Below are 13,183 nucleotides of genomic sequence, written 5' to 3'. Positions count from 1 at the left end.
GGCAGTAAAACTACCCCCACTACGGATTCAACTCAACCCAATTGCATTGCTGGTGTGTGTACTGTGTGTGTGTGTCTCTCTCTCTCTGTGCCGACCAGCTTTTCTGTCAACTCGTTACTCGTTTATTTTGTGCTGAGAAATCCCGGGAGAATTCTCCCCCATCACACCTCTCCTTCCAAGTTCCAACTAACAACTTCAACACACGACAACCGACCAGTCTATTGAAGCTGCTCACATAAATTAGCCTTCCATGCATCGCACACATCCACAATCAGTAGATCTCTCAGCTCCAAGAAGTATCAATGCTTGTACGCTTAGTATTTTTGCATTGTACAGCCTCCTGCCTTGGCATCCAATTAGGGCCTAAACTCAGCTTAACTATATCTCGAAAGCTTGCCTGCATCGTGCCCTCTAACTAGCCGGTTACGGAAGTGTAACTACACTCTGAACTACCATTAGCCTCCCTTCGCAATCTCATTCGCTTAGCAATGGTTACCTCGTCTTCTCAAACTTCTAAATCAGAACCAAGCTCTGATCCTGGCTATGGCACCTCGCACACTTCTCTCACTGTGCTAGAAGCGCCCAAAGCTAATGGATTAGTGCGTGGTTTAAGTGGATTAAGCCCCTTAAGTGAAAGCTTATGGAAGATGACCACTGATACGAGCATTATAGGCGACGTGTCTGCACGGCTGGCGTGGAGAGATCTAACGGTGAAGGTGTTGAATCATAAGGGGGAGTCTCAAACAGTGTTGCAGAACTTAACAGGCTATGCAGAGCCTGGCCATTTCATGGCCATTATGGGTCCTTCGGGCTCAGGCAAATCAACTCTACTTGATACATTAGCAGGTATAAGCTGGAAGTCCAAAATATAGTTCTTTAACCCCTTAGTATCGAATGTTGTAGCACCAAAATAATTCGTTATCCAAAATTGTGGTATAGCTATTTCATTAGTATCATTTTTATACTAAGGTTGTGTTTCGTTTTCACTTGTTAGAAAGGCTCATGAGAACACGTGATACTCTGAAAAGGCAGAATTACATTAACTATTTTCATATTAAATTGAGACGCTCGACAGGATGATTTGAATTAATTTCTGATGTAGGGAGATTGGCCGCCAACGCCACACAGACAGGTACTGTGCTGTTGAATGGAAGGAGAAGAAAGCTTTGCTATGGGACTGCGGTGAGCCTGTGTGTGTCTGGGTGTGTGTGTTGGTTTTGTTAGTACACGCACATGATTTTCATGTTCCTGTTTGATTAATTGGGATAATTTATTTTATAATATATTGATGCAGGCATATGTGACCCAAGAAGACAACTTGATTGGCACGTTGACGGTGCGAGAGAGCATTAAGTATTCAGCGCAGCTGCGACTGCCGGACAAGATGGCGTATGAGGAGAAGGTGGCGATAGTGGAGAGCGTAATGACGGAGATGGGGCTGCAGGATTGCGGGGACACGCCCGTGGGAAACTGGCACCTGCGTGGCATCAGCGGTGGCGAGAAGCGGCGGGTTAGCATTGCCATCGAGATCCTCATGCGGCCCCGCCTCCTCTTCCTTGACGAGCCCACCAGCGGCCTAGACAGCGCCTCCGCCTTCTTCGTCACCCAGACCATCCGAACCTTGGCAAGGGATGGGCGGACTGTTGTCGCCTCCATCCACCAGCCCAGCAGCGAGGTCTTCGAACTCTTCGACAACCTCTACCTCCTCTCTGGTGGCAGGACTATCTACTTCGGCCAAGCCTCCGAGGCCTGTAACGTAAGAATCAAATTTTTATTTTTAAAAAAACACTAATTACCTCACTTACAGAAAGTAAAGGAAAATTCAAATCTTTAGCACTCTCTTCATTAGTTATTTCACTTGAGAATATAGGTATAATTAAATTACTTCTTGATAAAACCTCTAATTACTTAATCACTAATTATTTTACATATGGGTGTAATTAAATTACTAATTATTTTACTTATGGGTGTAATTAAATTACTAATTATTTTACTTATGGGTGTAATTAAATTACTTCTCTCTCCATCACTACTTGTTTCACTTAAAAATATAAGAATAATTATTTTTCTGAGTAAAACGTCTAATTACTAATAATAATATCTTTTAAGCATAATATTGCTATAACATCTGATGCTACACCTAATTCATGCATCACTTAACCTGTGTACCTCTTATGCGCCCGCCAATTAATCCTCTACTTCTTTTGATTTTTTGATGATTTCTCCAGTTCTTCGCCAGCGCCGGCTTCCCCTGCCCTGCTCTCAGGAACCCTTCCGATCATTTTCTACGGTGCATCAACTCCGACTTTGACAGAGTTAAAGCCACTATGAGGGGCTCTTTCCGAATTCGGGTAAAGCTCCAATCCTAATAACACTCACGCGCCTTGATTAACTCTGCGTGTATAAACAAGAAAATTAAATGCTAGCAGATTATACCGATTAGCGATTGCAAGCTTTGGTGCTTTGCTCACATTATTTAAGTTACAGTTAATATAATGGATTTACTCGAAACGCACACAGGAGCACGAAACTTTTGATCCACTCGACAGGGTGACGACTGCCCACGTCATCGACGTACTTCTAGAATCCTACCACGCGTCGGAGTATGCCATGCAGGCAGCTGCCCAAGTCCACGAGATCTCTCAAATTGTAAATCCCCAAACCTCTTTTTGATTGATATGAATATTTGATTATAATTTAAATGTTCCTGAACATTATAAACAGTAAATGCCGCCCCTCTCTCTTTCTCTCTCTCTCTCTCTCTCTCTCTCTCTCACACACACACACACACACAGCACGTGTGTGTGTGAGAGAGAGAGAGAGAGAGAGAGAGAGAGAGAGAGAGAGAGAGAGAGAGATTGCCTTGTGTATGTGTGAGAGATCGTGTTTAAAAAAAAGTATGTGTGAGATTAGAGTGAGAGAGAGAGAGAGACAGCTACTAATGGCAATCCTTTCTCATACAAATGTTTTTATTTCTCAGGAAGGGACTGTCCTGGAGTCCAGTGGCAGCCAAGCCAGTTTCTGGATGCAGATGTGGACTCTCACAAGACGTTCCTTCACCAACATGTCAAGAGATGTGGGCTATTACTGGCTTCGTCTTGTCATCTACATTGTCGTCAGCTTCTGTGTCGGAACCATCTACTACAACGTGGGAACTAGCTACAATGCAATTTTGGTTAGCTCTAAACCAGCACTAGACCTTTCATCATCATACTAATTCTACCTGAATTACCACTGATTAGTGATCTAAAACTCACCCGAGTCATCTCTCCATTCGTCCACTGCAGGCAAGAGCCTCTTGTGCATCCTTCGTATTCGGTTTCATCACATTCATGTCAATCGGCGGCTTTCCATCTTTTGTTGAAGACATGAAGGTTCATAGAAAAGGCCTTATCATATGCATAACCTCGCATTGCAATCATTACTGTATAGCTAAACTAAATTCTATGAGAGTAGATCTCATGCTTAAACGCATCTGAACTGTTTAATTAGAATGACAACTATATGAACTTAAGCTTGATCAGGATTCTTTTGCGTTGACATAATTTAGACAGGGTCTCATGCCTAAGCCGACGTAGTTTGCTTGAGCTGATTAACAGTGTCATTGTTGAGATGGTTAATTAAATCTCAAATGGGTAATCGTACGTAATTGATTAGTTTGAGCCAGATAAGATTATCTTGTTGAGATGAATGGCTAAACCTGACACGCTTAAACCCATCTCACTAATTTGGCAGGTGTTTCAACGAGAGAGGATGAATGGGCACTATGGGGTGTTAGCATTTGTGATGGGAAACTCCCTTTCTTCCATGCCCTTCTTGCTTATCATCTCTGTTGCCTCCTCTTCTATATGCTACTTCATGATTCGTCTGCATGCCGGATTCGAGCACTTCTTGTATTTCACTCTAACATTGTACGCATCCGTGATGGTGGTGGAAGGTCTGATGATGGCCATAGCGAGCGTGGTTCCCAATTTCTTGATGGGGATCATCACTGGCGCTGGAATTCAGGTTGGGCATCTCTCTTCTTGTTATGTGTTCCCATATACAAACATACCTTCATATACATACACATGACATACTGCACACATGCATACATGCAATATATGTGTGTACATGCATGTACATGGAGGCAAACCATATTCTAATTCATGTGAGAAGGTCAATTAAGCAAAAGAAAGATTACATGCATAGGAAATGTTGTTCTCATATACAGACATCCTTAAGATACATTCATAACATGCAAGACACATGCACAGAAGTAGTATACATGTAAGTGTACATGCATGTATAAGGAGGCAAATCATATTCTAATGGTGAGTTAAGTAAAAGAAAGATTGCATGCGTATGTACAAGTACATTATACACACAAGTTAAGCTGTATAATTTGATAGTTTATTCTGATTGATTGGAAACTGGTTGATGCAGGGCATTTTTATGCTTGTGGCTGGATACTTCCGCTTGCCAGGAGACATTCCCAAGCCAGTGTGGAGGTACCCTGTGTCCTACATCAGCTTTGACTACTGGGCACTACAGGTGATGTTATTACCTTCTAATCCTGGCTAGGTTGGAGGGCTTAAATCATGCGTTAAAACCTCTCTAGAGCTAGATTAGCAACATCTATTCATCGTGTACTGATGCGCTGATTACTTGTCAATGTGATTGATATGATACAGGGTCAGTTCCAGAATGACTTGCTTGGGTTGGAGTTTGACAATAGGTTATCAGCTTATCCTGCAAAGCTGACAGGGGAGGAGATAGTGGAAAGCTATTTTCAGATAGATACAAGGGTGAACAAGTGGGTGGACCTAACAGTGATATTTGCCATGGTGGTCATGTACCGCCTCCTCTTCTTGGGGATGATCGAGGTAAAGGAGAGAATCAGTCCGTGGGTAAGAGGCAAGCTCGCCCAGCGTTCTCGGCTACTGAAGACGTCCGCTGCCGTCCACAGTTCTCGTGCCAAATCACAAGGGCCCACGTCTGTGATCCCACCTAGTCTCAAAGATCTCAGAAGGCAATGATTCCCCACTCCTTTTGATTAATTAATGTAACATACCCCATATAGGCAAGCCTTATACCTTGACACTATTTATACAACCAACCCTTCGCATCCATATATAAGAAGAGGGTTTTTATTTATTTATCAGAGAGAACACACCCATACATGCCACCACTCCGAGAGGGGGTAGAACCCATGACCTCGGGACTCTCAATAACCACCTTGTAAGTCATTGGTGGGGCTCCCCTCTATGTCTATGCAAGGGGACTAACATGCATGACAGTATAGAGGATCTCTCTCTCTCTCTCTCTCTCTCTCTCTCTCTCTCTCTCGGGAGGGGTCGAGGAAAATTGGGATGGGGATGTTAGAGTGTGGAGGCATGATTTGGGTGATGCAACCATAACTAAGGTTTGACCTTGCATTACTATCTACACCTTCGCCAATAAATTTGTTTTAATCTGCCCCTTCACGAGGATTGGTAGCTTTTGCAATTTTCATGTTTATCAATCTGAGTAAAACTACATACTAGTGCACTAGTGTTTTTCTTGCATGCTTTCACATTGATCTCTCAAAGTGGAACATGGTCAAAGATTGCTCGTATTTTAATCCATCTTTTAAATTAGTGATTAAGGATCTTGTTTATTGACTATTTTCAATGAGCTTTTATTGGGGGTTAATATTATCCTTGTCACATCTACATCATCCTTTGAGTTTATATAAGCAAGGGAATCCTTCTCACTATATATGTATATATACTATATATAGGGTTGTATGTTATATGTTATTAATAGTCTTGCCTAGATACCGAAGGATCGATGTACCCCAAAAAAAAAAAACTCACAAAAAAATCCATGCCTACATCATCCATGAATTATAAGAAGAAATAAAAGGCTCTTGCCATGTTGATTTGAAGGGTTTTCAAGGCGAAAATAGAAAACATATTCTAGAATTATCAATCAAGTAAGCATCTTGCCACAAAATCCTTTTAAACCAACATGGCTAGAGTCTTTAATTTACTTGGACAAAAGAAGACTGGTTATACATACTAGCATATCATTAAAGAAGGAACCAAAGGCATACTTAAGGATAGTATAGAAGAGAGAGAACAACGTTCAAAGTCGATCTTCAACATGCATATGATGAAGATTAGCGCTAGAGACTGAAAAAGGCACACGATAAAAACGACTCAGAATTCTGAAGCCAAGGAGGACTGTAAGTTGTTAAGCTTTTACATTATCTATAATCTTATCAATCACTCCAAGTGTTATTACAATAGTCAATTTGGATGGACCTCCCAATCGCATGAACGATCAAACATAGAACGTGGTTCTAGTTCAGACCAGACAGAGCACAACATAACAGTAGAGGTGATCGGAAAATAGTAGAGGTGATCGGAAAATAGTTAGTACCGGTCCATGAAGGTAGAATCGTCAGCACAAAGCCCTCATTCAAAGGGATAGACAAGTGGTAAAAAAAGACTTATAGTATGATTTATAGAAAGATTTAAAACAAATGAAGCTTAATACGACACTGGACCACTGGCTTTGTCTTGTGCCAAATTATCATGGACAACTTCTTGGTAAACTAATGGATCCAATCGTGCACACTTCAACAAGGTGGATGTGGTTTCCAAATCTATTGATTCAACAGGTACCATATTGTTGCACTACCAAAAGTAATGATAACAATAAAAGGACGGTAGATTCTCCAAGTCCTATTGGTGGATATCAGATCCAAAGTAAACATTCTCTCGGATACCGTGAAGATGGAGTTGGGGATCAAAGAGTTAGAACTTGCTCCATTTTGAGTCAAAATGGCACTAAGCCATTGGGCCTTGTACGAGAATTAAAAGTTTAGATTATCGAATGCAAATTCTCCACAGTGATGGTAATCGTGACAATGAAGGAAATCATTGGCACATATATCTTATGATGTAGGACAAGCATGGTTAAGGCAAGGAAAGATTAAGCATAATTGGGTCATCGATCAAATCAACTTGCACAAAGGAACAAAGAAGCAAGGAAATATTAAGCATAATTGGGTCATTGACAATCAAATTAGCTTGCGCAAAGGCACCTCCTTTTGATGAAACCCAAAGTGATTGCCTCTTTGTGACCATCCTTCTATACGTGTGATGAGATGATCCTTTAGTTCAAAAGGGTCATAACTGTTGGCAAAGAGCAAGTGAGTAAATCCGTACGGTCACTTTATGTCGAGGGTTTGAATTTCTTAGAAGGTCTTGAAGATGATTAGGAAGAAAAAAATTGCATGAAAATCCATCTTTGGTATCTCTCTTTGAACTAGATTTTGATCAGATTGTCACACCTGGTATGATCCCTCTTCTTTGAGGGTCCAGCATAAGTACTTGAATGATTCAGCAATGCAACAAAGGGATTATGATGTTGACACAACATATGAGGAGAAAAAAGCCTTCCGGTAATGACCCATACGACTATAAATCATATCTACCTACAGAAGTTGTAAGGAAGAAATGCAGAGAATCTGTAGAGTCAAAGTAGATGAATTGGAGGACATGAATATATAGAAGATATAGATAATCCATGGAAAGAAAGGATGAACACTAAAAGCTGGGAGAAAAACTTAATGTAGAGCTCCACAAATTACTAAAGTTCAATAGATATGTGCGCACTTAGAGCTACACCAACATAAAAAGAATTGATCCACATTTTACCAACATCATATTAATTTGAATGAAGATGCAGTTTTGATCCCACCAGCAGTAGCAGTATAAAACGAACCTGAATTATATGCTAAGCAGGTCAAGTAAGAGATTGACAAACGATAACAAGTTGGATTTATTTATCAAGTGGATAAGTCTAGTTGACTGTCACCAATAAGAATTAAAGAATGGCAACTTACAAGTCTGTATAGATTACAAAAAGCTAAATGGTGATCACATATTCATTCCACTCCCATTCAGAGATTCTCTGCTGAATGTTGTAGCTGGTCATGAGATGTATTCATTTCTCAATGTTTTAGCAGATATAATGAGGTGATCATGGCCTTAGAGGATCACAAGAAAACATCTTTTATGATTGAATGGGGAGTGTTTGCTTCAAATGTTATTGACATTCAACTTTATGACTGCTTCAGCCACCTTACAATGGATGGTGTAGAAGATTTCTGATGAATACTTGGCAAGGTTTTCACACAAGTGTTCTTGGATAATTTTAGTGTCTTTGTAAAGGAATCAAACACCTTCTCCACTTGAGGTTATGCTTGAAAAAGTGCCGAATGGCTTGCTAAATCTGACAAAATGTGCTTTGGTGGTGAATGTTCAAATTGTTCTAGAGCAAATAGTGTATAAAGTTGTCTAAGAAGTTGATCCTCACACAAGGTGGAATTCATTCAAACATTAGGTAACCCACTCTATGTGTTAAAATCAGCACAACAAAACAATATAGGTGATCAAAAAATAATTTATATTGGTCCATGATGACCAATTAAAGGTAGAATTTTAGCGCAAAGCACTCGTTCAAAGGGCTAGACAAATGGCCAAAAAAACTTACAGTATGATTTGTGGGAAGATTTAAAAACAATGAAGCTTAATGTGCCATTGGACCATTGCTTAACCTTATGTCAAATTATCATGGACAACTTCTTGGTAAACTAATGCACACTAAAACAAGGTGGATGTGGTTTCCAAATCTATTGATTCAACAGCTACCCTATTGGGATGTTGCACTACCAAAAGCAATGATAACAATAAAAGCAATGGCATATTCCCCAAGTCCTATTGGTGCATGGCAGATGCAAAGTAAACATTCTCTCAGATACCATGAAGACGGAATTGGGGATCAAAGAGTTGGAACCCATTGCATTTTGAGTCAAAATGGTAGATTAAAGGTGAGTTAAGCCATTGGGTCTTGTATGAGAATTAAAAGTTTAGATTGTCAAATGCAAATTCTCCACAATGTTTGTAATTGAAGATGGAGGAAATTATTGGCAAATATCTTATGATGCAGGACAACTATGGTTAAGGCAAGGAAAGATTACGCATAATTAGGTCATCGATCAAATCAACTCTCATAAATGAACGAAGAAGCAATGAAATATTAAGCATAATTGGGACATCGATAATCAAATTAGCTTGCATAAAGGCACCTCCTTTCAATGAAACCCAAACCAATATTGTCCCTTTGTGACCATCCTTCTATACATGTGATGATGATCCTTCAGTCTATAAGGGTCATAGTTGTCAACAAAGAGCAAGTGAATAGATTTGTATGGCCACTTTATGTCGAGGGTTTGAATTTCTTAGAAGGTGTTGAAGATGATGATTTTTGCGTGAAATTTTTGCATGAAGAATTTAAAGTGCGGTTTATGTAAATCCTTCATGCAGTATCCTATCATTCCTTCTAATGTATGCATCTTAATCTGCCTAAGCCCTCTACACATCACCAGAGCACCCTTTGGTTTTAAAAAGTCCCACCCTAAATATCTTTTTATGGTTTTGCCTGTACTAATCAATGATGAGACGGAGCCATTAAACTGACCATTTGAAAATGCAAGTGGTTTAGAGTACCACCTTTTATTAATGCAAAAAACCCTATTAAACAATCCATTCTTATAAATTCTTCTAATGGTTCCCAACATGACAATTTAATGTCTCCATTGGCAATACCAACAGTTACCGCCGTCGTCGACACTTCGAAAAGTTTGGTTTTCTTCTCCGGCAGGAATCGCCCTATCTTGTGGATAGACAGCTCAGATTGTGCATTTTTTTTCCATTTGTCGTGGGCTTCTTCCCTTTTCTATCGGATTGTGTATATCTTGTAGCGCACAATTTAATTTAGTTTAAAGTAAGAATCAATTATAAATTGTGGCTGCATATGCGCATGGCAAGTCTGCATGGCAAACAGAACTTAATGAAGCCTTTGATTTGCATGCAGAATAGCCACAACATTTTTTGTCGTAGATTTTGGAGTCATAGCATGTTGGTTATTAAGCAAAAACAAGGATTATCAAGTAAGTACCAGACGATCAAGCTCTTTGCTTCACGGCGTGCAAATTTCGAAGCACAAAAGGATCTTTGGGAGGAGTGAGAACATGCCTGGCCGAACCATCAAGTTCTACTCTCAGCATAGTGGATGTTGAAGGTTAGTGTGAATTTGTTTATGCTCCTACCGTATTGGAAGTGGAAGGATCAAGCTCACGAGAGGGGAAGGAGGAACCACGACGATCCACTTGAAGGCAGTATGATTAGTCAAGGTCATGGCCATGGTCCTGACTAAATGAGTATTGATGGCAGTGAAAATAATGCGGGGATAGCAAATGTTAAATGAGGCCAAATGAGTCTTTTTGATGTTATGCATGGGAACAGCCCCTAAGCAAAGATATGGTGTAAAGGAGCCATAAAGAATGTGATACTTATCAATCCAAGAAAAATGGGAGAAAAATGAGGACAGTGTGGAATTTCAAAACGGAATAAACGTGTTTTCAGCTGAAAAAGGTGTGGAGAGGCCCGATTTGCCGGCAGGATCCAGAAATAACCAGGCCGGAGCAGCGTTTCATGGACCCTGCCGTCCTGGACGACATCATGGCTCGCCTACTCGAAGTGCGAAGCTCCCGCCCCGGCAAGCAGGGGCAACTCTCAGAGAATGAGATCCGGCAGCTCTGCTCTACCTCCAAGACCATCTTCATGCAGCAGCCCAACCTGCTGGAGCTCGAAGCCCCGATCAAGATTTGTGGTGACATTCATGGACAATACTCTGATCTGTTGAGGCTTTTTGAATATGGTGGTTTTCCGCCACAGGCCAATTATCTATTTTTAGGAGATTATGTTGATCGAGGCAAGCAAAGCCTTGAAACAATATGCCTCCTCCTTGCTTATAAAATCAAGTACCCAGAGAACTTCTTTCTGCTGAGGGGTAACCATGAATGTGCTTCAATCAACCGAATCTATGGTTTCTATGATGAATGCAAGAGGCGATTCAATGTAAGGCTGTGGAAGGCATTCACTGAATGCTTTAACTGCCTACCCGTGGAGCAGCTCTCATTGATGAGAAGATACTGTGCATGCATGGTGGGCTTTCTCCTGATTTGAGTAGTTTGGAACAAATAAAGAGTATTCCACGTCCCACAGATGTTCCGGATCAGGAATTGTTGTGCGATTTACTATGGTCTGACCCAGACAAAGACATCTCAGGTTGGGGTGAGAATGACAGAGGGGTCTCTTACACTTTTGGGACTGATAGAGTATATGAGTTCTTTGCAGAGAGGCATCTGGTGACATCTTTTCTGTACCAAATTATTGCGGCGAGTTTGACAATGCTGGGGCCATGATGAGCGTGGATGAATCCCTTATGTGCATTCCGTTACTAGCAGCAGCTTTCCACTTAAATCTGCAGGTGGAGTAGTCCAGGGAGCTGGAAGTAATCATGGACAAATTTTAGTAGAGGAAGATTGGTTGTATTTGTGGAGCTCCTAAGGGTGGCTTACACAGTGTCAATTGTCCTTATCTTTTCACGTCATCTGGAAGTATGTTGCTGAGGAAGACCATGATCATCTATGTCTTTTTAGGAAGCCTGTGAATAGTGAAGGTGACAGGTTTCTGTGGGCCTGTTGGCTATGGTTTAAGGTGTTTATGGGATTATGAGCTCTCTTTGCTCATGGTTTTTATTGTGATGATGTTTATAGAAATGTGGTGCCCTTTGAAGTTCAACCACATACTCTCACAGCCAGAAGTCTCGCACTTTCCCAGCGACACCGCCCACGTCACGACAAGGTGATAGGGTTGTCATTGGGGCTGCCCCTTTCAATTTTACTTTTTGACTAATTATGGTCAACCACGTCATGTCATGAATGGCCATTGAGCAACATGCTCGGACGCGGGAGGAGAATTTACTCTAGCATGAGGAGGCAGCCCGACAGCCTACTATGACAAGATGGATCAGTTCTATGAGATCACCGACATTTTAAAGGCCGATCTCGACACGGGTAATGCATAATCCAATGCTATAGACTCACAGAGTTTCTCGACACTGGGAGAGCCAACCTTCAAAAGGTATGTTGGAGTAGTGTCAGAAAAAAACTATCCTTTAGTGTAATTTTCACGGTTGAAATTGAGAAAAATCGGTCATAATTTTGCTTAGCCTTGAATTTAAAGATTCAAATTTTTGAAGTTTTAGTTATAAAACGATTAAATCTATGCGTTTTTTCAATAAAAATTGGTCGACCTTGAAGGTCATCCTTTTTTTCACTAGTTAGAAAAAAAGTTTATTTCTGACACTGTGCCGAAGGACATTATTCCATCTGTGGATCCACAGAAATGGACTCCTCTTGTCTTACAGTGTTGGTAGCTCTGCATTCTCCTCTCCGCCTTGTCAAAGCCCTTGGGAATATTAGGTTGTCTTCCACCCCTTCGAATGGTGCAGAATCGTGATAAAAATCAAGTATCCTATCTTCAAGGAAAAGCGCTAGGATCCGGATACTCACATTAGTAATTTTTCACATACTCACAAATTTTGCATGCCTATTGACTCAAAAAAATGGCATTAATTAAGGGCTAAAAAGAAAATTTCACTTTGTTTTATTAAGGTTCTTACCTTAGTATTCTTTTCCATAGGTTTAACCTTGGTTTGCAATAAATATTTTAAATTCAATGGTTTGCTAAAAAAAATCTCTCTTGCACAAAATTTGAAAAGGTAGACATTTTTCAAAAAGTTATTACATATATTCATCAAAAATATGTTTTAGGGGACTTTTATTGTTTCGTGTATGTACAAGGCTGAAGTACTATTTACATTGCATTCTAAAAATTGATATTCACATCAAACAGTTTTTTTCTTGAAAGTTACATGATAACAGCATGTTTGGTTGACTTGCAAGCATGGAACAAAGGCACATAATTGAAGCCATCTAGAAAAGATCCATGATTCCCTTCTTCAGACAAGGAACCACCCTTCTTCAGACAAGGAACCACCCTCTGCATAAAAGAACACATCTTCGTCACTTTCAAGATTAATGGGGTTGCTTCTTGAACTCGGGCTTTCCATCATCTTCTTCATTTGCTTCATTGCTAGCATCCACATCCGGATAATACCTGTAGTAGCGAGGAGAATCCAAAAAGAAAATTTGATCAACATCAATCAGTTGAGTGAGATGTGGTATCTTTATCACTTTCCATGCTGCAGCCGCTCTTCTTTTGTCCATCCCATTTCCATT

The 13,183-nt window shown here is 40.4% G+C and overlaps 1 protein-coding gene and 1 pseudogene across 1 annotated transcript; both read left to right on the top strand.

Moving 5' to 3' along the window:
- The first annotated feature begins 153 nt into the window (after positions 1 to 153).
- Positions 154 to 5,456, top strand: LOC147634101 (ABC transporter G family member 11-like). Its single transcript, XM_086805214.1, has 10 exons — positions 154 to 846; positions 1,103 to 1,182; positions 1,295 to 1,756; positions 2,229 to 2,351; positions 2,521 to 2,649; positions 2,981 to 3,175; positions 3,288 to 3,374; positions 3,736 to 4,008; positions 4,426 to 4,533; positions 4,674 to 5,456. Exons 1-10 carry the CDS (start codon positions 489 to 491, stop codon positions 5,016 to 5,018), a joined length of 2,160 nt encoding a protein of 719 aa, XP_086661340.1. The 5' UTR covers positions 154 to 488; the 3' UTR covers positions 5,019 to 5,456.
- A 5,058-nt stretch (positions 5,457 to 10,514) lies between these two features.
- Positions 10,515 to 11,376, top strand: LOC147634100 (serine/threonine-protein phosphatase PP1 pseudogene; annotated as a pseudogene).
- Positions 11,377 to 13,183: the final 1,807 nt, after the last annotated feature.

The sequence above is a fragment of the Cibotium barometz genome, chromosome 11, assembly GCF_041138505.1.
Source record: "Cibotium barometz isolate CiBa-2024 chromosome 11, ASM4113850v1, whole genome shotgun sequence".
NCBI classification, from domain to species: domain Eukaryota; kingdom Viridiplantae; phylum Streptophyta; class Polypodiopsida; order Cyatheales; family Cibotiaceae; genus Cibotium; species Cibotium barometz.
This window is presented reverse-complemented; position numbering and strand designations above follow the sequence as displayed.